The following is a 19,120-nucleotide window of genomic DNA, read 5'->3' on the forward strand; positions in this document are numbered from 1 at the left end:
ATAAAAAAATTAACAATAAAATAAATTTTATACAATATCTAAATAATAACAATAAAATAATAAAAATATAATAGCAAAATAATAACAAAATAAATAATAAATAATAAAAAATAATATTAAAAAAATTATCATGTAATGAATTCGGGTAAACGGGACCCAAATAAAAAATACTTTACCCAAATTCCAACTCATTTTTAAACGGATGTTACTTTTTACACCCTATTTTTTTCTTATATTTTTGCCCAAACTATTTCGCATTCCTATGCACACCTCTAGTCGGCTATAAAAACTAGAACTCTAGTGTGCCTCCCTCTTACTCTTTCTTCTCTTGGGCTGAGCAGAAGCTTGTGAACTCCATTTCTGTTTGGTTTGAAGGAAAAAGAGGTACTAAACTGAAACCTGTGAGCGTTCTTCCTGTTTTCAGTTCTGATTACTGTATTTTATTGTTAACTTCTAAGCCTCTACTACAAGTTGTGTTATTTTATTGAATTTCATATCTAAGTTGATTTGTATACCTATTAACCTGTGTGGGTTTTTGTTGAGGGCTTTTATATTATTTTTCTAGAAAATTGAATCTGTTTGTAACTTCTCTTTTAAATTTGCTTGGGGTTTTTTTTCTTGAATCTAAGGAAAATAATCTCATGAACATATCTGTGTTTGACGTATTTGGCGGAAAACTAACTCTTAATCAGATGTCTATTAAGCAACGATTTCAAATTGTTGTCAAAATCCTTTTCATTTAACCTAACTCGTCTTCGTTTTGCTGCAGGTCAATAGTAAAAATGGTTCAATATAATTTCAAGAAAATCACTGTTGTACCAAATGGGAAGGACTTCATAGATATTATTCTCTCACGTACCCAACGGATAACTCCAACTGTTTTCCACAAAGGGTATGCGATTTCCCGTCTCCGCCAGTTCTATATGCGTAAAGTTAAGTACACCCAGCAGAATTTTCATGAGAAGCTTTCGACAATAATTGATGAGTTCCCTCGCCTTGATGATATCCATCCATTTTATGGTGATCTTCGTCATGTTCTCTATAACAAGGATCACTACAAGCTTGCTCTTGGCCAGATAAATACTGCTAGGAATCTCATTAGCAAGATTGCTAAAGATTATGTCAAGCTATTAAAGTATGGTGACTCGCTATATCGGTGCAAGTCGCTAAAGGTTGCTGCACTTGGTCGTATGTGTACTGTCATAAAGAGGATTGGTCCTAGTCTAGCCTACCTTGAGCAGATTAGGCAACATATGGCAAGGTTGCCATCTATTGATCCTAATACTCGAACCATGTTGATTTGTGGGTACCCTAATGTTGGTAAGAGTTCATTTATGAACAAAATCACGAGGGCTGATGTGGATGTCCAACCTTATGCTTTCACTACCAAGTCACTATCAAGTAATTGATACACCTGGAATTTTGGACAGGCCATTTGAAGATCGAAATATTATTGAGATGTGCAGCATTACAGCATTGGCTCACTTACGAGCTGCAGTGTTGTTCTTTTTGGATATATCTGGGTCATGTGGGTACAGCATTGCCCAGCAAGCAGCTCTTTTTCACAGCATTAAATCTCTCTTTATGAACAAACCCTTGATCATTGTTTGCAATAAGACTGATTTGCAGCCATTGGATGGCATATCTGAGGAAGACAGGAAATTGGTCATGGAGATGAAAGCTGAAGCCATGAAGACTGTGATTGGTCAAGGAAGTGAGCCTACAAATGAAGAAGGGGTGCTATTGACTGTGAGCACTTTGACTGAGGATGGAGTGATTGCTGTGAAGAATGCAGCTTGTGAAAGGTTACTGAATCAGAGGGTAGAGTTGAAGATGAAATCGAAAAAAAATAAATGACTGCCTTAATAGGTTTCATGTTGCATTACCAAAGCCACGTGACCAAAAGGAACGGCCAGCTTGCATACCCCAGGCAGTTTTGGAAACTAAAGCCAAGCAAGCAGCAGAGAAAGAAAAGAGGAAAACTGAAAAGGATTTGGAGGATGAGAATGGTGGTGCTGGTGTGTATTCTGCTAGTTTGAGGAAGAACTATATACTGTCAAATGATGAATGGAAAGAGGACATAATGCCTGAAATTCTTGATGGTCACAATGTGTACGATTTCATCGACCCTGATATCTTGTTAAGGCTTGAAGAGTTGGAGCGTGAAGAGGGTCTTCGACAAGAAGAGGAGGAAGGTGATGACTTTGAGATGGATGGCCAAGAATTATCCCCGGAAGAGCAAGAAGCACTGGCTGAGATCAGGAAAAAGAAGAGCATGCTTATTCAACAGCATAGGATGAAGAAAAGCACTGCAGAAAGTCGGCCTGTTGTACCAAGAAAGTTCGGCACAGATAGAAAGTTCACAACAGAGAGGATGGGCTGACAGCTATCTTCTTTGGGGCTGGATGCCTCTCTTGCAATTAATCGTGCTCGTAGCAAGTCAAGAGGCCGGAAAAGGGAGCGATCAGTTGATAGGAGAGAGGGTGATGATGGAGATGCTATGGATATAGATGACAACCAAGCAAGCAAAAAGCTCCGTCTAAGGTCTACATCTTGGTCAAGGTCACGATCACGACCTCCTAGTGAAGTTGTACCGGGAGAGGGCTTGAAGGATTCTGCTCAGAAGGTAAATGCTATTAAATTGGCCAAGAAATCTGTGTTAAAGAGGAACAAGAATGCTCGGCGTGGAGAGGCTGATAGAGTTATTCCCACATTGAAACCAAAGCATCTGTTCTCTGGAAAACGTTCCATTGGAAAAACTCAAAGGCGATAAGAATTGTAAGTTATTCTTAGTTCTGTTGCTCTTCATTGAATGATGCACCATCAACCATGCGTTCTCTTTGCTTAGTCTTTCTCAATCCGGAGACATAAACTTGTATAACTCTATCCTGTGGTTATTTGTTATAATGATAGTTTGAATGTGGATGAATATGAGAGATATAATTTGGACTTGATGTATGAATTTGTTTTCTATTTGTTTACAAGCTAAAGATGGTTTGTTCGATTTTATTTTGCAGGGTATCAGATTATGTTGGGGAGAGAAAGATTTTATTTGGTTGTTTGTTTGTTTTTTGGTTGGATTATGGCTATTTTATGTTCCCTTTTTGTTCTGTTCAAATGATTAATCGAACCGAATTAGTGTTAACCGAATTAAGTGAACTTTTTAATCCTTTAACCGAATTAAATCTTAAAAAAGTAAGCAGTTTTTTTATTCCAATTTTAGAATTAATAACAATTTAAATTTAAAATCGAAATAAAAAAAATTCATGGCAATTATAAAACTTTGGAACCCAAATCGAAATTGCAGACACACTGTAGGACTATGAGAATGCTAGAAGATGTATTACTCAAAATTACTAGTTATATACAAACGATGATGGGTGGCTTAGCCAAAGCCCCTCAAATTCTACTATCAACATCAATTCAATCCCCCGGTTTATAACATGTCTCTAGAAAGATTTAAACTACCTTAGTCTACTCTATACAGGATTATAACAATCTAGAGCTTCACGAATATAGTTTTAGTTCTTTAAATGACCTTTTGGACTCTTCAATTTTCGCCAACTTTTTAGGAACCTTTGGTGTTTCTCTCTTCCTTCGAGGATGTTCTAGTTCTGTCTCATGTGAGGGGGCTTATTTCAGCCCCTAGTGGCTACCGTTCGCACCCTTGGTGGGCTTCTCCACCACGATACTTTAACTTAATATTAAGGTCTTCTCCAGATACTTTAACTTAATTTTAGGGAATAATTTATATTAGAATGATCTTAAAAATTAAGATTTTTAGGCATCCATAAAAGTTTGCCACATCATCAAATTTTGAAAACATGAAGTTCTTATTATGCACTCATCTATGAAGAAATTATTTTATAGACCTTTTTCACCATATTATCTATTGTCCCTTTTCAATTATTTAATAACATTTCAACAATTTTTTTCATATCCTTTTTCATCTTAAACCCTAAATTCTAAATCCTAAATCTTGAATCTAAATCTCGAATCCTAAATCCAAAACATAAAATCTTAAACGCTAAACTCGAATCCCGAACCCTTAAACCATGAATCCTGAACTCATAAATAGTAACCTTGAACCCTTGAACTTTGAACACGAACCCTAAGCCTAAACCATGAATCCAAAACCCAAACTCGAACCCTCAACTTTAAATCTCAAACCCAAACCCTAAATCTTGAGGTTCGGGGTTCAAAGTTTAAGATTTAGGTTCGAGTTTAAGGTTGAAGGTTTTGAGTTGAGGGTAAAATAATTACCAAAATTATGTGTCAATAACAAGAAAAAAATTAAAAAAAATTCTATTTTTTTAAAATTTGTAAAAGAAGAAAAGATGTTTGTTTATAATTTTAAAAAATTAAAGTAATTTAATTAAAGTTAAATTAAGTTGGAGAAGATATTAGATATTTTTATTTTTTTAAAAAAGGAACTAATAATACAATTTAAATATTTTTTAACAATTTTTTTAAGTTTAGCGTTTCAAAAATTTATTATTTAACCTAACCTATCAAAACAAAATTCCTGATTTCCTCCATATATTCTTAAATATTTTAAAAGAACCCTATTATTACTCTTTGGTTTGCTTATGTATGAGTATATAGACCTAAAATCCATAATGGGTCTTTGCTTGGGCCTCAACCGTTTTTGCATGAAATTATGGACATATGCATGATATCTAAACGCTTCCATTACGAGCCAAGATTTTAGTCAACGTTGAGTTGTTGAGGGCGTTAACATCATTGCCAACATTTGTATCTTTACTCCATTTTCACACACATATAAATCCCTGCATGTTTACTGGTAAAACCCTTCTTTGCATCTCTAAAGCATGTAGTAGTACCAATGAGGTCCTGAATACAATGACAAACGTTGAGGTTTTGGGTTTTTTAGTATCAAATTTTAAGTCTCAATGTGCACAATTATCATGTGTGGGTCTTTAATCTCACCATGTGTTGTTGTCATATGTAGATTTTAGTTTGGCAAGCCAGTTTTAGTCTAAATTATTCTGATTTTTAGTTAATTTGTGTTCAATATTAATTTGATTTTGTATTGTAGTTGCTCAATCGTATATTTGTGATTGTATTTATACTTATAAGCTCTAAAAAAAAAATAAAGTAACGCAATAATCTACATCCCTTACTCAATAAAGTTTTTAATTAGTCTAATCGCGAATTTCATCCTTATATTTTACGAAAACTTAAAAATAAGTATTTCAACAAAAAACTTTCAAAATTTAATCTTTATACTTTATCAAATTTGAGGAGTAAAATCATGTTGTTAGTAAGTAGGTGAACTTAAACCCTTGAGTTTTTCATTAATAATTTTGCATATCAATTATTAAACTCTTAATTTTTGTTAATTATAGGTGTTGAGGGGAAATCAACTCTTCAAATAAGTTTTGTCTTCAAAGTGTCATTTTTGGACAATCAATCTGGACCTCAATAATCAAATGTATTGTCCCTATATCGAAGTTTTATCTTTAGCATCTATAAAGAGTTAATATAGTTCATAAAAAGAAAACATCTCAATTAGTGAAGATAAGTATTTATAAAACTCAAAATAAATATTAGTATTGAGCGTGTAAATAATTATATGTTATATATAAAGTGAAGGTAGGTACCTCTATAAATTTTGGTTGACATAAAGTAAACTAGACTTCCGAGATAATTCAATATGGTTTTTAACTCAACAAGATGTACATCAACATCCGAGAAAAACAGGACCAAACACCAAGAACTGAATCGCTCAGCAAACATAAACAAGTTCAATAACTTTTCTTGATTTGATCACCAAAATCAAAGCTTCGGGGACTTAAAACAAAAGTCAGAACATTTAGAACCCCCAGCAAATGTGTCTATACCTGTGCATGCAAATTGCAAACTGCAAATGCAACAGTAGACATGTGAAGTGTAAAAAGCATTCCACTTTCCAGTTCAGACAAGATTAGGGATGTGGGACCAGGAACCGTCGGATCAACATCAGGCGGTGGGACTATATCTGCATGGTAGGTGTTCATTGTTCACGTGTCTCGTCGTATTTGCCGCTGCATGGTCATGGTGTATTTAATTAACCGGTAGCTACCCTTTCCATGTCTGCCTTTTACCTCCCTTGCTTTCACAAAACTTGGTTCTTAAAAGTACAAAACTCTTTACCATGTCTATCTGTTCAGAACTATTTAACAGGCTTTTCCATCCACTTTTATATTAAAAGATTGGTAAAAGTGCTATAGAATTCCTCTATTAGTTGTTTAGATTACAATTTGTGTTCCTGTATTTAAAAAACGGTAGATTAAAAAGTAATTTGGTCAATTCTATTGAAATTTCAATCTATTTCTGTTGTTAACAATTGACATGGCTGACGGAATATAACCAAACAATTACAAGTGGCATGCTTAGTGTACCTCATTCTAATGTATAGGGATCAAATTTTAAAATTATAAATAGATGAAATTTTTAACAGAAGGATCCGTTTGCTTTTTAATTTAACGTATAGGAGCTAATTTGCTCTTTTTTTAGTAAAAGGAAAAAAATATAATCTGACTTATAGTATAAGGGCCTCCATTGCACTTTTACCTATTTTGTTTGATCAAAGCTAGATACTTTTTAAGTAAAGTATTGAATTTAAGTTTTAGGAATGAAGAAAATAGCAGTGGAACAAATTTGGTCCCCAAATCTAATTTGATTTAACTTTGAATTCAAAGGTTTTATGTAACTATGGGACATTGAAGGTGTCGTATAAAAGAAAGGTTAAATTTTGCTATCACTCACTTTATTTTATAAAAAATTGTAGATTTAGTTCTTATACTTTTTAAATTAGTCAATTTTAGTCCTTATATTTTTAAAATTTTGAAATTTTAGTCATCACCCAAATAATAAGAATTAAATTTATTTGGTTAAATTCAATTACTAGTCTAGCACTATGCGTACAATTGTAGATTAGTCTATATTCTCCAATTGTACAATTCTAAGTCTCTATACTTTTCGAAATTTACAATTTCAATCTTGATACAAATGATGGTCATTAATCCATTAACTGGATTTTTAGTGAATAATGAGGAAATAACAAGTTGACATGGTATTACACATATGATAATATATTTGCCACATCAAATTTTAAAAATAATAGAATATAACATAATGGATTTAATAGTTATTCTTTTGGTGAGGACTGAAACTTTAAAATTTAAAAAGTAAAAGGACTAAATTCACAATTTTTGTTAAGTTCAGAGACTAATAACATAATTTAGCCTAAAGAACAGATGTTTAATGGGACCTTATGTGTATATATTACAAAAAAGGATTTTTTTTTCAAATATATTTTTTTAATGGTACTCTTGAAACTGTCTTTCTGCAATGACAGCTTATTAGTAGGGTAGAAAGCACCCATAAAAGCTTCAGATTTGAGACAAAAAAAGAAACCTTGCCATGTGCCCATGTGACTGTACTGTGGGGGACAAGAAGTGAATATATATGTATATATATGTACACTCTAATTTAAGTTGAATTTTAATGCATTTTTATAATTAATAAGAGCTGTTATTTTCATTTTCTCATATATAATACATATTTTAACGTAAGATTTTGGATGAGAGAGAACGATGGCTGGGTTGTTTCGATCCAAATCTTGTGGACTGCTCGGACTCAGTGAGTTAAACCATGCTGCTCCGAGTCCATTCTTTCACCAAACCAAGACGAATGACGATCATGAAGAAGAAGAAGATTTTGCAGAAGATGGGATGAACCCTATTGCTACGACGCCATTGATAAGCTCGAAATCGAAATTTGGTTGTAGTCATGGAGGACGACGAGACAACAACCAATTCCCGTTTGTGGATATATTAGCAGCGTTGTTAAGGAAGTCATTAGTCACTTGCAGTGTGGACACCAACGACATATCTTCCATGGATATTAGCTTACCAACTGATGTCAAGCATGTCTCTCATGTTACTTTCGACTGCTTTAATGGCTTCCTCGGCTTACCTACTGAACTCCAACCTGATGTTCCCTCAAAGGTTCCTAGTGCCAGGTTTGTTTCTTCAAAGCCTTGGATCCATGAAAGTTCTGGTTATGGATTCTAAGAACTCAATTGATCTGTTTCTGTTTATTGCATGTTTACAGTGCAAGTGTTTTTGGGGTTTCTCCTAAGTCAATGCAGTGTTCTTATGATGATAAAGGGAATAGTTTGCCAACAATTCTTCTTATGATGCAGAGTTGTTTTTATGATGAAGGAGGTCTTAAGGTAAGAGTCTTAGCCTATGTTGGTTTAATGACTAAATTATGTTTTAATTGTGTTTCATTTGAAGGCAGAAGGAATATTTCGGATTAATGCCGAAAATAGTCAAGAAGAGTATGTTCGAGACAAGTTAAACAAAGGTATCTTACCGCACGGAATCGATGTCCATTGTTTAGCTGGTTTGATAAAGGTATAGATATATATAAGCATGTCTGGTTTTAAACCTTGGTGATGATTGAATTTGTGCCTTGCGATTCACGGCATATCTGGTTTCGAATTAATGTTTCGTAGGCATGGTTTAGAGAACTTCCTAGTGGAGTGCTCGATTGCCTTACACCGGAGCAGGTGATGCATTGCAACACGGAAGACGATTGCGTTGAGCTTGTGAAGTTGCTTCCTTCAACAGAAGCTGCTTTACTTGATTGGGCTATCAATTTGATGGCAGATGTTGTGGAGTATGAACAATACAACAAAATGAATGCACGCAACATCGCGATGGTTTTCGCACCGAATATGACTCAGGTACTTTTCTTTGTTGCATTTAGGGGTCTTGCTAGTTCAACTGCACCGGGGCGAGTGGCCTGGTGAAGTGAGTTCACCTTGTGTGTTTCACAGCTGCCCTGTTTCGGACAGTAATGGACGGCCTAAACATGTGGACATTGGAGTAAACATTACTGTCCCTTGGGGTAGTATAGTATTGTTGGCCTCTCATCTCGGCAGAGTGGCAGAGTGGAAGGCTAGGACCGGAGAGAATCCGCCATAACTGATTTCTCCTTATTCTGTTCTGAAACACTTAGTTTTAGGAAAAAAAACTGAATGGAGGAATATATCTACCTAATGCAGATGGCCGATCCCTTGACAGCATTGATTCACGCCGTGCAAGTGATGAACTTCCTCAAAACATTGATCTTAAAGACAATTCGAGAAAGGGATGAGTCCGCTACCAAGGACAGGTTGCTTCCATCTTGCTCAGATTGTCCTACAGGCATAACCGATACATGTGCATCTAAGGAACCTGCCACTGCTAAGTTCTTGAGGGTTGACACATTGAGTAGACTCGAAAGTGACCCCGAAGAGAAACAATGGAGCAGTCAGGATAGTAACAGAGAAGAGGAAGTTGAGTCCATTTCAGGCAACAATATACTAAATGAATGGGAAATGGGAAATGTTGAAACTGAATGTAGAAGTGGATATGATAACGGTGACCGGCTAAGTTTAAGAAAAGGTGTAAGGCGATTATGCAGGCACCCGATATTCCAGTTGAGTAAGCCGACGAAGAAGACACGGAATCTCGGGATTGTAAATACTAGAGGAAGAGGTGGAGAAGCTTGGGTATGATAAACATCAATGGTGATTGTTGTTTGTGTAATATGCATTATAATGGTATACTCCTTGTACTAGCGTATGATGTGCAGTATTGAAGAAGTAATGAACTGAATCTTAATCTGCAATTTTAGGTAGCATAACTGAAAATAGTTTCATAAATGTAGACGATATATTTATAATACGAGTAATTTATAAGAGTTGAGTATATATAGGTCTCAGACATGGCTCTTGATGGAAGAGCTATATCCACTTTGATCATCATAATACTTGGACCAAAGCATAACTCCGCCGTACTTGGAGGAATTCTTTATGGCAGGGAGGACCTTGGATGTGAGATCGTTTACGGGGATGAAACCGCTGCCTGCTGCATCAGGAGCTGCCGGTAAGCCAAGGAATATCTTGGTTGCCGGGATATCCGAAGTCCATTGTTTCCATGCATCTTCAAGGTTGGCAATATCGGCCGACGAGTATTGGCAAGGAGGGTTGTTATAGAATTGGACCCAAACATAATCAAAAAGACCCGTTTTCAATGCATTTCCAACCCAAGCATCAGGGAATGGGCATTGAGGAGCTGCGGTTAAGTACACTCTCTTGCCTTTCTTGCTATATCCCGAAAGGTATTTCGCGAGATCGTCCCAATGTTCCCCTGTTCCTCCCTCGATATCAAAGTCGATCCCGTCAAAAACAGCAGGTCCAAGCGGTCGAGACGACGACGTTCCCCCCAAGAAATTGTTCCAAAGATACATCGCGACTTGCCTAGCGTCATCAGACGAAGAAAGGGAGTAACTACCAGCACCTCCTCCTATCGAAAGAATCACTTTGACACCTTTAGCTTGACACGATTTAATGTCGGAGCTTAACCCAGTACAACCATTGCTATAAGGATCACAATGACCGGCAAGGTTTATCATCGGAGTTTGGCCATTACCAAATGTTGCCAAGAAGGCTATATTCACATATTCATAATTCCCCGTCGCGCAAGTCTCCGCTAAGGTGCCTTCATTACCATTTTGGCCCCAGTAGATGGAAATCCCGCCACCATATGAACCAGTTGCTAACACCAAACCCTTCAACAGCAGATGAACGAAACTGATATATTCAGCTTGAATGCCATGTTCTTAGGTTACTTTATTACACGACCGAGTTGTTTGTGTGTTGAAACCATGGAGGTGAAGCTCCATATTTATAGCAAAAAAAAGGTGCTTGTTGTTTGACAATTATTCTGAAAATTTGCAGCTAAGAACGCAGCGTACCAGTAGGCTAAAACTGTCTCTATATTTTAATGATTTACCGTAGACTTCACGCAAGCAATATATGCCAATTTAATGGCAATACCTGAGACATTTTTGTTGAACACTAATTCCTACGATATGTCATTGAAGAGTTACAAGCATTGATCCTTTATTAATAATTTTTTGGTTAGTAAATATTTGAATATTAAGACATACTTCAAAGTTTCTGTAATTTTTTATATTTGAAATTTAGTATCAGTATTTTTATTTTTAATAATTTAGTTTTTTATTTTTTCAGTTTAAAAATTCAAATTTAATAGTTAACACCATTAAATTATTTTGTTAAATTTAATTGATGTAACATTTCGAAATTAAAAAAAAAAACTTCAGTAGCCATGTAACAATAAAAAAACATTGTAATGGACTTGAATTTAACAAATAATTTTAATAGTGTTAATAACTCTTAAAAGTTACGTCAACATTTTAATAAAAAAAAGTATTAAGCTAATCAATGACATTGTAAAAAAAAAATTTAAGGTACCAAATTATGTCAAAATTTGAAGTATAAAGATTGAATCTTAAATTTGAATGTAACATAGGGATCAAAATTAAAATTTAACCGTTGTTATATAATCTAAAATTTGAGTGTAGCATAAGGACTAGAATTGAAAATTTACCATTTTCTTATAAAATGCAAAAAATAAAAATAAAAATGAGGAGGCTATTTTGGAACTTCCTTTTATGTATAGTTATGTAGATAATAATATTTATGCTAAATTATGAAGTATAAATTTAAATGTTAAAATATACTCTAATTTTATTTTTAGAGATTTAGACCATTTACTATTTAGATTTAAAAATAAGGTTCAATTGTTGCCACTATTAAAATTCTTCTATTAAATTCACTAGTGTGACATTTTAAAATTACAAAAAAAAAATCACCTAATAACCATGTAACAATAAAAATAACATCGAAAATGTTTATGTAGATTTTGTTTTGTTAGAATAGTGTTCTTAAGAAAATTTGACATTAGCGTTTTAATTGAAATAGTTAATAATATTAAATATTTGGACTAACTAATAACATTATAAAAGTAAAAGGATCAATTTATGTCAAAAATAAGATATATAGATTAAATCTCAAGTTTCAGCATAGTATAAAAGCTAAAATAATAATAATAATAATAATAATAATAATAATAATAATAATAAAGGAAACAAGGTAAACCTAAAAGAAATAAAAAGCTATTTATTCATCTCTAACACCCTTAGGATATCAAGTTAAATATAACCACGTAATGTTTTAATCGAAAAATTAATTATATTAATTATTTAGACTAATTAATAACATTATAAAACTATAAGGACAAAATTACATTAAAAATTAAAGTGTGGCAGTTAAATCTTAAATTTAGATATAATAAAGGAGTCAAAACTAAAATTTAACCCTTTTTTAAAACTAAAAAAAAAAAGCTAAGCACTCATATAAACCTAAAATAAATGGAAAGTCACGTGTTACTCTTTAATAAATTTATCACGTAATAATTTAACCAAAAAATTAATTATATTAACTATTTAGACTAATTAATAACATTATAAAAATATAGGGGTCAAATTATTTTAAAAATTAAAGTATTTAAAAATTCCAAATTTAAGCATATTAAAGAGACTAAAGGTGAAATTTAACCATTTGTGTAAAGGGAGCATGGTGAGAGAGCCACATGTCAGCCTAAGGTTTTTTATATATAGGTATATAATATTAGAGGTACCAACGGTGAAATTTAATCATTTTCATAAAATAAAATAAAAAATGGTGAGAGAGCCCCATGTAAAGTCCTTTGAAGCTTCTATTTATATATATATATATATATAGATTGTTGGGTTAAATTATAGGGATACAATTTAAAAATTAACAATAAGTTTTAAGTTGTTGTATTTTCCGTGTATTTTTAATTTTATAAATTTAGTTTTTATTTTATAAATTTAAAAATTTATATTTAAGTATTAACATCGTTAAAAACTTTTTGTTAAATTTATTCATGTGAAATTTTAAAATTTAAAAAAAAAACTTAATTTGATAATTATGTGACAAAAAATGACATTTTAATGAATTTGAATTTAACATTGAATTTTAAACTATGTTAATAATTATTAAAATTTACTTCAATACTTTAATCAAAATAAAAATATTTAAACTAAAATTGAGGTTCCAAATTATGTAAAAAGATTAAAATATAAAAAAATTAATATCAAATTTAAACGTTAAATAGAGACTGAAAATGAAATTTTGACCATGTTTATATAATTTAAAAATTAAAGGATAAAAAATAAATTAATACAGTAAATAAAGGAAAATTTCCATGGACATGTGAATAAAATGAAGGCTTAGTATAAAAATTAAATTTTAAATTTGAGAGGAATTTTATATTATTTAAAAAATTAAAGAAGACAAAATTAAAATTTAATTATTTATTAATAATATTAAAAAATAGCTATAGAGGCATGATTGATATAAAAGGAAGGCCTCATTACCTCTTATATTTATTTCATCATTACGAAGATTAATCCATTCGAAATGTAGCATTTGCATTAATTTACCGCTTTATTCGTAAACCAGTAGAGTGGGTTAATAAAAAAATAAAAAAATTATTTTAAAAAATTTAATTACTAATATAACTTTATAAATATATGTGGTTTGAGTTGGTTCAAAACAGTTAGATATTTTATAAATAAGAAAAATAATTAGATGGTGTTCCAATTTTATAAAAATATTTATTTTTTATTTTTTATTTTTTATTTTTTAAGATTTTAAATTTATGTTTTTTGTCAAATTATTTTCAAAATAATGTAAAAGTTAACTTTTTTAACTTTGTTAATCTGAAATACACGTGGATTACCACGTAAGCATTTAGTTAATTTTTAAAAATTTAAAATTCAAAAAAATTATAAAATTATTTTTAAAAATAAAAAATTATTTAAATTATTTGATAAGTATAAAAATGATAAAAAATATTTTTAATTTTAAAATTCAATTAAATGCTAACATGTCATCCATATGGCAATCCATGTGTATGTCACATCAGTAAAATTAATAAACGTTAATTTTTCCATCAATTTTAAGGTAATTTGACCAAAAAAATACAAATTCAATGGCTAAAAGAGACGAAAATTTAAATAGATGACGAAATTTTATTTTTTTTAAAGTTGGAGAATCAAATAAGTCATTATGCCTATATATTATTGTTATTATTATCAATAAGATAATTATTTGATACACTGACAACAGAGTTTTGTAGACTCCACAAATAAGTTGAAAGTGTGACAACATTTATTTATATTTATATTTTTTTTACTATACCGTACAATACATTTATTAAACCTTTAATTCAAGTGTGGAGTCTAAAAAATTTTACTTATAATGTATTAAATAATTTTTATTAATAATATGGTATAATAATAAAGTAGTAAAGTGTAACATATAGTAACGAGTACTGATTGAATTTATATTTGATGTCATGTATAAATTTATATAGGCTTCAAGCATAGTTTTATAATTTGTTTTTTCATTTTGGTACTTTTTTTTATCTAGATTTGTTAATCCATTAAATTTACAAGCATTTAAAAAATGGTTGAAATAAAATCTAATTAGAATGTGTCACATGACACTTCAAGTCAGTTACAAAGTGTCATGTGACAATTAGAGGTGGCAAACGAGTGAGCTCAAGTAAACTCAAATCAAGTTTTTTTTTTTAATTCGAGCTCATGTAGAGTTGTGTGGTTTGAATTTTCTAAATTATAAATATTTTAATTTTAAATATAATAATTCATTTTATTTTTATATAATGACAACATAATTTAAATTTATCTTATAAAAAAGATAAATATTATATATATGTAAAATTTATATGTAATAGAGTTTTTAATATACAATAATTAAATTGCTAATTGCATGTAAAATTTATTATATGATATGTATATTAATCAATGAAAATATTTTTTATTGTTTGCTATTATATTATATTGACAACAAAATAATTTTTATCTTTCTTATTAAATTTAGGGTAAACAACATCTAAAGTCACTAAATGACGTTTTAGCCACTCAACTTTAGAAAGTTACAAAATGATCACTAAATTTTTTGAAAGTTTTTAAGCCATTGGACTGTTAAAATCGTTGTTGTATAACCTTCTTTGTTCGCACTGTTTGCATAAATTGAAAGCTCTCCATCACCTTTTCTTCTATAATTCAGTGTTTTTCATGAAACAGATTTGAATGTTACGAATTTGCAAATCAAAATTCAAATAAGTTTCTTCTCCAATACTAATCATTAGATCAACTTAGATCTAAGGTATATTCTTCTACTAATCAATGGGTACTGATCCACTATACCGATCATTAAATCATCACTTGAAGCTCGCTAATTGGAGTTTTTTTAAAAGAAAAACTTAACAGTCATTTGAACGAAAACTTTCAAATAGTTCAGTAACCATTTTGTAACCTTTTGAAGTTAAGTGACCAAAACATAAACTTACTAATAGTTTAGTGACCTTGGGTGTAGTTTACCCTTAAATTTATAAACCTAATACATACACCAAACTACTTTATTTCAAAACCCAAATATATTATACTAAGCATTAACTCAAATAGTATACCCATTATTACCCAAAATGAAAATAAACTAATTATAATCCAAATCTTAAGTCCAAATTTAAAAAAAATACCTAAATACAATTTGTAATTGTTAAAACCCAATTCAAAATATAATTTAATAAAAATAATATTTTATCAAGATACTAAATTTTTAATAATATTTTATGTATTACTAGTTATATACATGTATTATATACTAAATTACACATAATCGTTAATATTGCATCTTTTATTATAATATATAATATAATAATAGTTATATATATTACTAGTTTGTCATAGTAATATACTATATTATTATATTATGTAATAGTATATCATCTATTATAGTTAGTTATTAAAATTGACTTAATTGGCTAAATTGATCTAATTCAAACAAATTGATTGATAAATTTAATTTTGATTTTAGACCAATTAATAGTTATATATATATAGTTTTAAAATATGTTATTACATTAAGTAATGCTATATCACATACTATAATGACAATACATAATACATTAATTAGTATATCTTATTATTTATTATTATATTAGTTAAAATATACTCTAATTCCTTATACTCTTCGTATATTTGAAGGTTAGCCCTCTTATAATATTTATGTTGTTGTATCATATCATATAACATATAATATATTAATAGTTTATATATATTAAGGTCTAGTTAGATAATCGGTTGATTTGATGTTAAACTAAATTAATCAACGTTACACCAATTAAAATGTAACGTTAAATTATGCTATTAGTACCTGTACTTTGCAAAAGTTATGTATTTAGTCCCAATACATTAATTTGACCCAATTTAGTTCTTGTATTTTTCAAATTGGTTAATTTTAGTCCTTGTACTTTTTGAAATTTGAAAATTTAGTCCCGACCTAATTTGTCCTGTTAAATTCAATTACTAGCCCTATACTATTTATACGGCTATAACTTTAGTCCATATTCTCCAATTGTATCATTCTAAGTCCATATACTTATCGAATTTTGAAATTTCAATCTTGACGCAAATGAACGTCATCAATCCATTAATTGAATTTTTAGTGAGTAATATGTGAAAATAACAAGCTAACTTGGCATTACATAAATGATAATATGTTTCCTGCATCAAATTTGAGAAATAGTAGCACTTAACTGAATAAATTTAATAATTATTGTCTGGTGAGGACTGAAATTTCAAAATTTAAAAAGTATAAAGACTAAAAATGATCAAATTAAAACAGATGAATTAAATCCACAATTTTCACAAAGTACAAAGACTAATAGTAAATTTTAACCTAAATATAATATACATTTAAACCCAAACCTAGTAACAACAAAACCTAAACCCAATACCACCCAAACCTAAACCCAATTTAAAACTTATTCAAAACCCAACCTAAATAAAAGTAAACCCATTCCAAACTACAAATTAATATAAAGATAATAATATTAATAAAAGTTTAATATTAATGAAACCATTAAACATTAAAAAAAAACTAAAAGTAAAACATAAATTCCCAAATAATTAAAATTAAATTTATTAGTTATGTTATTAATATTACATAATAAATCATGTTTAATCAATAGGGATAAGAATAACACTGATTATTATATTATTAAATTAATATATTATGTCATTATGTATTTTATATATTTTAATAATGATTAATTTTATATATTTATTATATATATAATTCTGGTATTAAAAATATTTTGTATTCAATTAATGTTTTCAAAATTTTATTTTACTTTATAATATAATATAAAAATTTATTATCAATTACTTTTGCTATTAATAAAATTTTATTATAAATATGTAATACCTAAAAACACATTTCCATAAATAAATAATTATCGTTTACTTTTAATTTAAGTAATATAATAAATTATATTAATTATTAATTTTTATTATGATTGATCAACTATAAATTCGAATTTTTCAAGCTTTGAGTCGGATTTATTTTGAATTTAAATTAAATTAATCTCCAACTTAAATTTTTATGGACTTGAACTTTTTCAGACTCAAATTTCGTTGGAATCAAATTTTCTTAATCTCATGCTTTCTCAAACTCAAATTTGTTATTGACTCAGGGTTTAATTGATATGGAATGAGCTTTCAAACTTGAGCATATTTTGTCATCTCTAGTGGCTCCATATGTATTGAAAATAAAAACATAAATATAAATTCTCAAGATTTCTAAAAAATAAATAAAAATTATAAAATACAATTAAATATTTTAGAAAATTACCGTTGATCAGATAATATTTTTTAAAACTTTTACAAATTATAATTTTTTTACAAGTATTTTTACATAAATTTTTTTAAAAAAATATGCATATATAATAAATTTCAACCAAAACTTTTATAATTTTCCATATTATAATTTACAAATCTAGTATATAAAAAAAGTAAACAAAATCATTTTTTTTGCTGATTAAAAAGGCAATAGTACTGAGAAATCTCTGAACTTAAGGCAGGTTGCATTCGACACCTACATTAAAAAAAAATTAAATTAATATTTATATATTTCAAAACATGCAAATTAGCTCATTCGTTAAATTTTTTAGTTAAATAATAATATGAAAATGCTGAAAATTAATTTTTTGGGTAAACTATAAAAATGATCACCTAACTATGCCTTTCATTCTATTTTGGTCACCGAACTATTAATTTTTTTATTTAGTCACTAAGCTTTTTGAAATTAAGTATTTTAGCCATTCTAAGTTGATGTGGGTTTTTTTATTAGTCCAGTAACAAAATTATCTCTATAATATTTACACATTCTAACTATTTAATCCTAAATATAAAAAATTCAACAAATTTAGCCCTCAATGTTTATAGTTTTTTTTTATTTTAGTTCTAATTATAAAAAATTCAATAAATTTAGCCTCAACATTTACAAAATATTTCATCTTAGTCCTAACTTTGAAATTTTAAATATATATATATCTAAAAAATAATCATTTTGAGCCCTTTATAACCCATCAACTAACTAGTGATTGCAATGGGGTTGGGTTTTTTTTTTACCCGCCCTGACCCCGACTCGATGCTCTACCACCATGTCCCACCCCAACTCGACCCTGACTTTAAAAAAAAATTAACCTGTTTCAAACCCAAACCCAAAAATTAATAGTATACCTGACTCCCACTTTCTTCGATCCAACCCGAGTTTTTTTTTGCAAAATTGTGATTAATTAAAAATTTTAAATAAAATGTTTTGTCACCATTTCTTATTAGATTTGCTTAATGATTTATCTCTAGAGTTGTGTGCCAATATATATTTACAAACATGTTGTGATTACATCACAGAAGAAAAAAAATGAACAAAGGCTCATTTAATAAACTATTAAATTAAAAAGATAGAAATGGGGGAGATAACCTTATAGGGGTGAAATGAAGGACCAGTATAGAGGCGGTAGAATAAGACTAGTATTGATAAATTTTAGTTTTTTTTTAATTTAATTAATATTAAATATGTATAGAAGGTATGTAACCTCCCTAACCTGGCCTAGACGTTAGACTTGAATTCAAGAGATTACATCGGCCACCGAAATGGCCTAGTAGCAATCGAAGTTTTCTAAAACAGTCATGTTAAATCATTAGTTTATTTTTAAAAGAGAACTTAGTGCATTTTCAGAAAACTTAGTGTTTTACCTCCCTTCTTACGAATCAATATAGTTAATCCAAAACTAGTTGA

At 29.7% G+C, this 19,120-nt stretch overlaps 1 protein-coding gene and 2 pseudogenes across 1 annotated transcript; 2 read left to right on the forward strand and 1 right to left on the reverse strand.

Annotated features, from left to right (window-relative positions):
• The first annotated feature begins 252 nt into the window (after window positions 1-252).
• Window positions 253-3,145, forward strand: LOC107948146 (nucleolar GTP-binding protein 1-like; annotated as a pseudogene).
• A 4,259-nt stretch (window positions 3,146-7,404) lies between these two features.
• Window positions 7,405-9,767, forward strand: LOC107948144 (rho GTPase-activating protein 5). Its single transcript, XM_016882615.2, has 5 exons — window positions 7,405-8,029; window positions 8,122-8,242; window positions 8,307-8,426; window positions 8,528-8,758; window positions 9,080-9,767. The coding sequence occupies exons 1-5, from the start codon at window positions 7,602-7,604 to the stop codon at window positions 9,572-9,574; spliced, it is 1,395 nt and encodes a 464-aa protein (XP_016738104.1). The 5' UTR covers window positions 7,405-7,601; the 3' UTR covers window positions 9,575-9,767.
• LOC107948145 (acidic endochitinase-like) lies at window positions 9,663-10,676 on the reverse strand (annotated as a pseudogene).
• Between the last annotated feature and the right edge of the window lie 8,444 nt (window positions 10,677-19,120).

The sequence above is a fragment of the Gossypium hirsutum genome, chromosome A12 (genome assembly GCF_007990345.1).
Source record: "Gossypium hirsutum isolate 1008001.06 chromosome A12, Gossypium_hirsutum_v2.1, whole genome shotgun sequence".
Taxonomy (NCBI): domain Eukaryota; kingdom Viridiplantae; phylum Streptophyta; class Magnoliopsida; order Malvales; family Malvaceae; genus Gossypium; species Gossypium hirsutum.

Bases quoted from the DNA above. Each gene is read 5' to 3' on its own strand.
- LOC107948144 (XM_016882615.2), top strand. From the start codon at position 7,602: ATGGCTGGGTTGTTTCGATCCAAATCTTGTGGACTGCTCGGACTCAGT. The intron at 8,427-8,527 runs GTATAGATATAT...AATGTTTCGTAG, and splicing joins GTTTAGCTGGTTTGATAAAG to GCATGGTTTAGAGAACTTCC. The intron at 8,759-9,079 runs GTACTTTTCTTT...TACCTAATGCAG, and splicing joins TCGCACCGAATATGACTCAG to ATGGCCGATCCCTTGACAGC.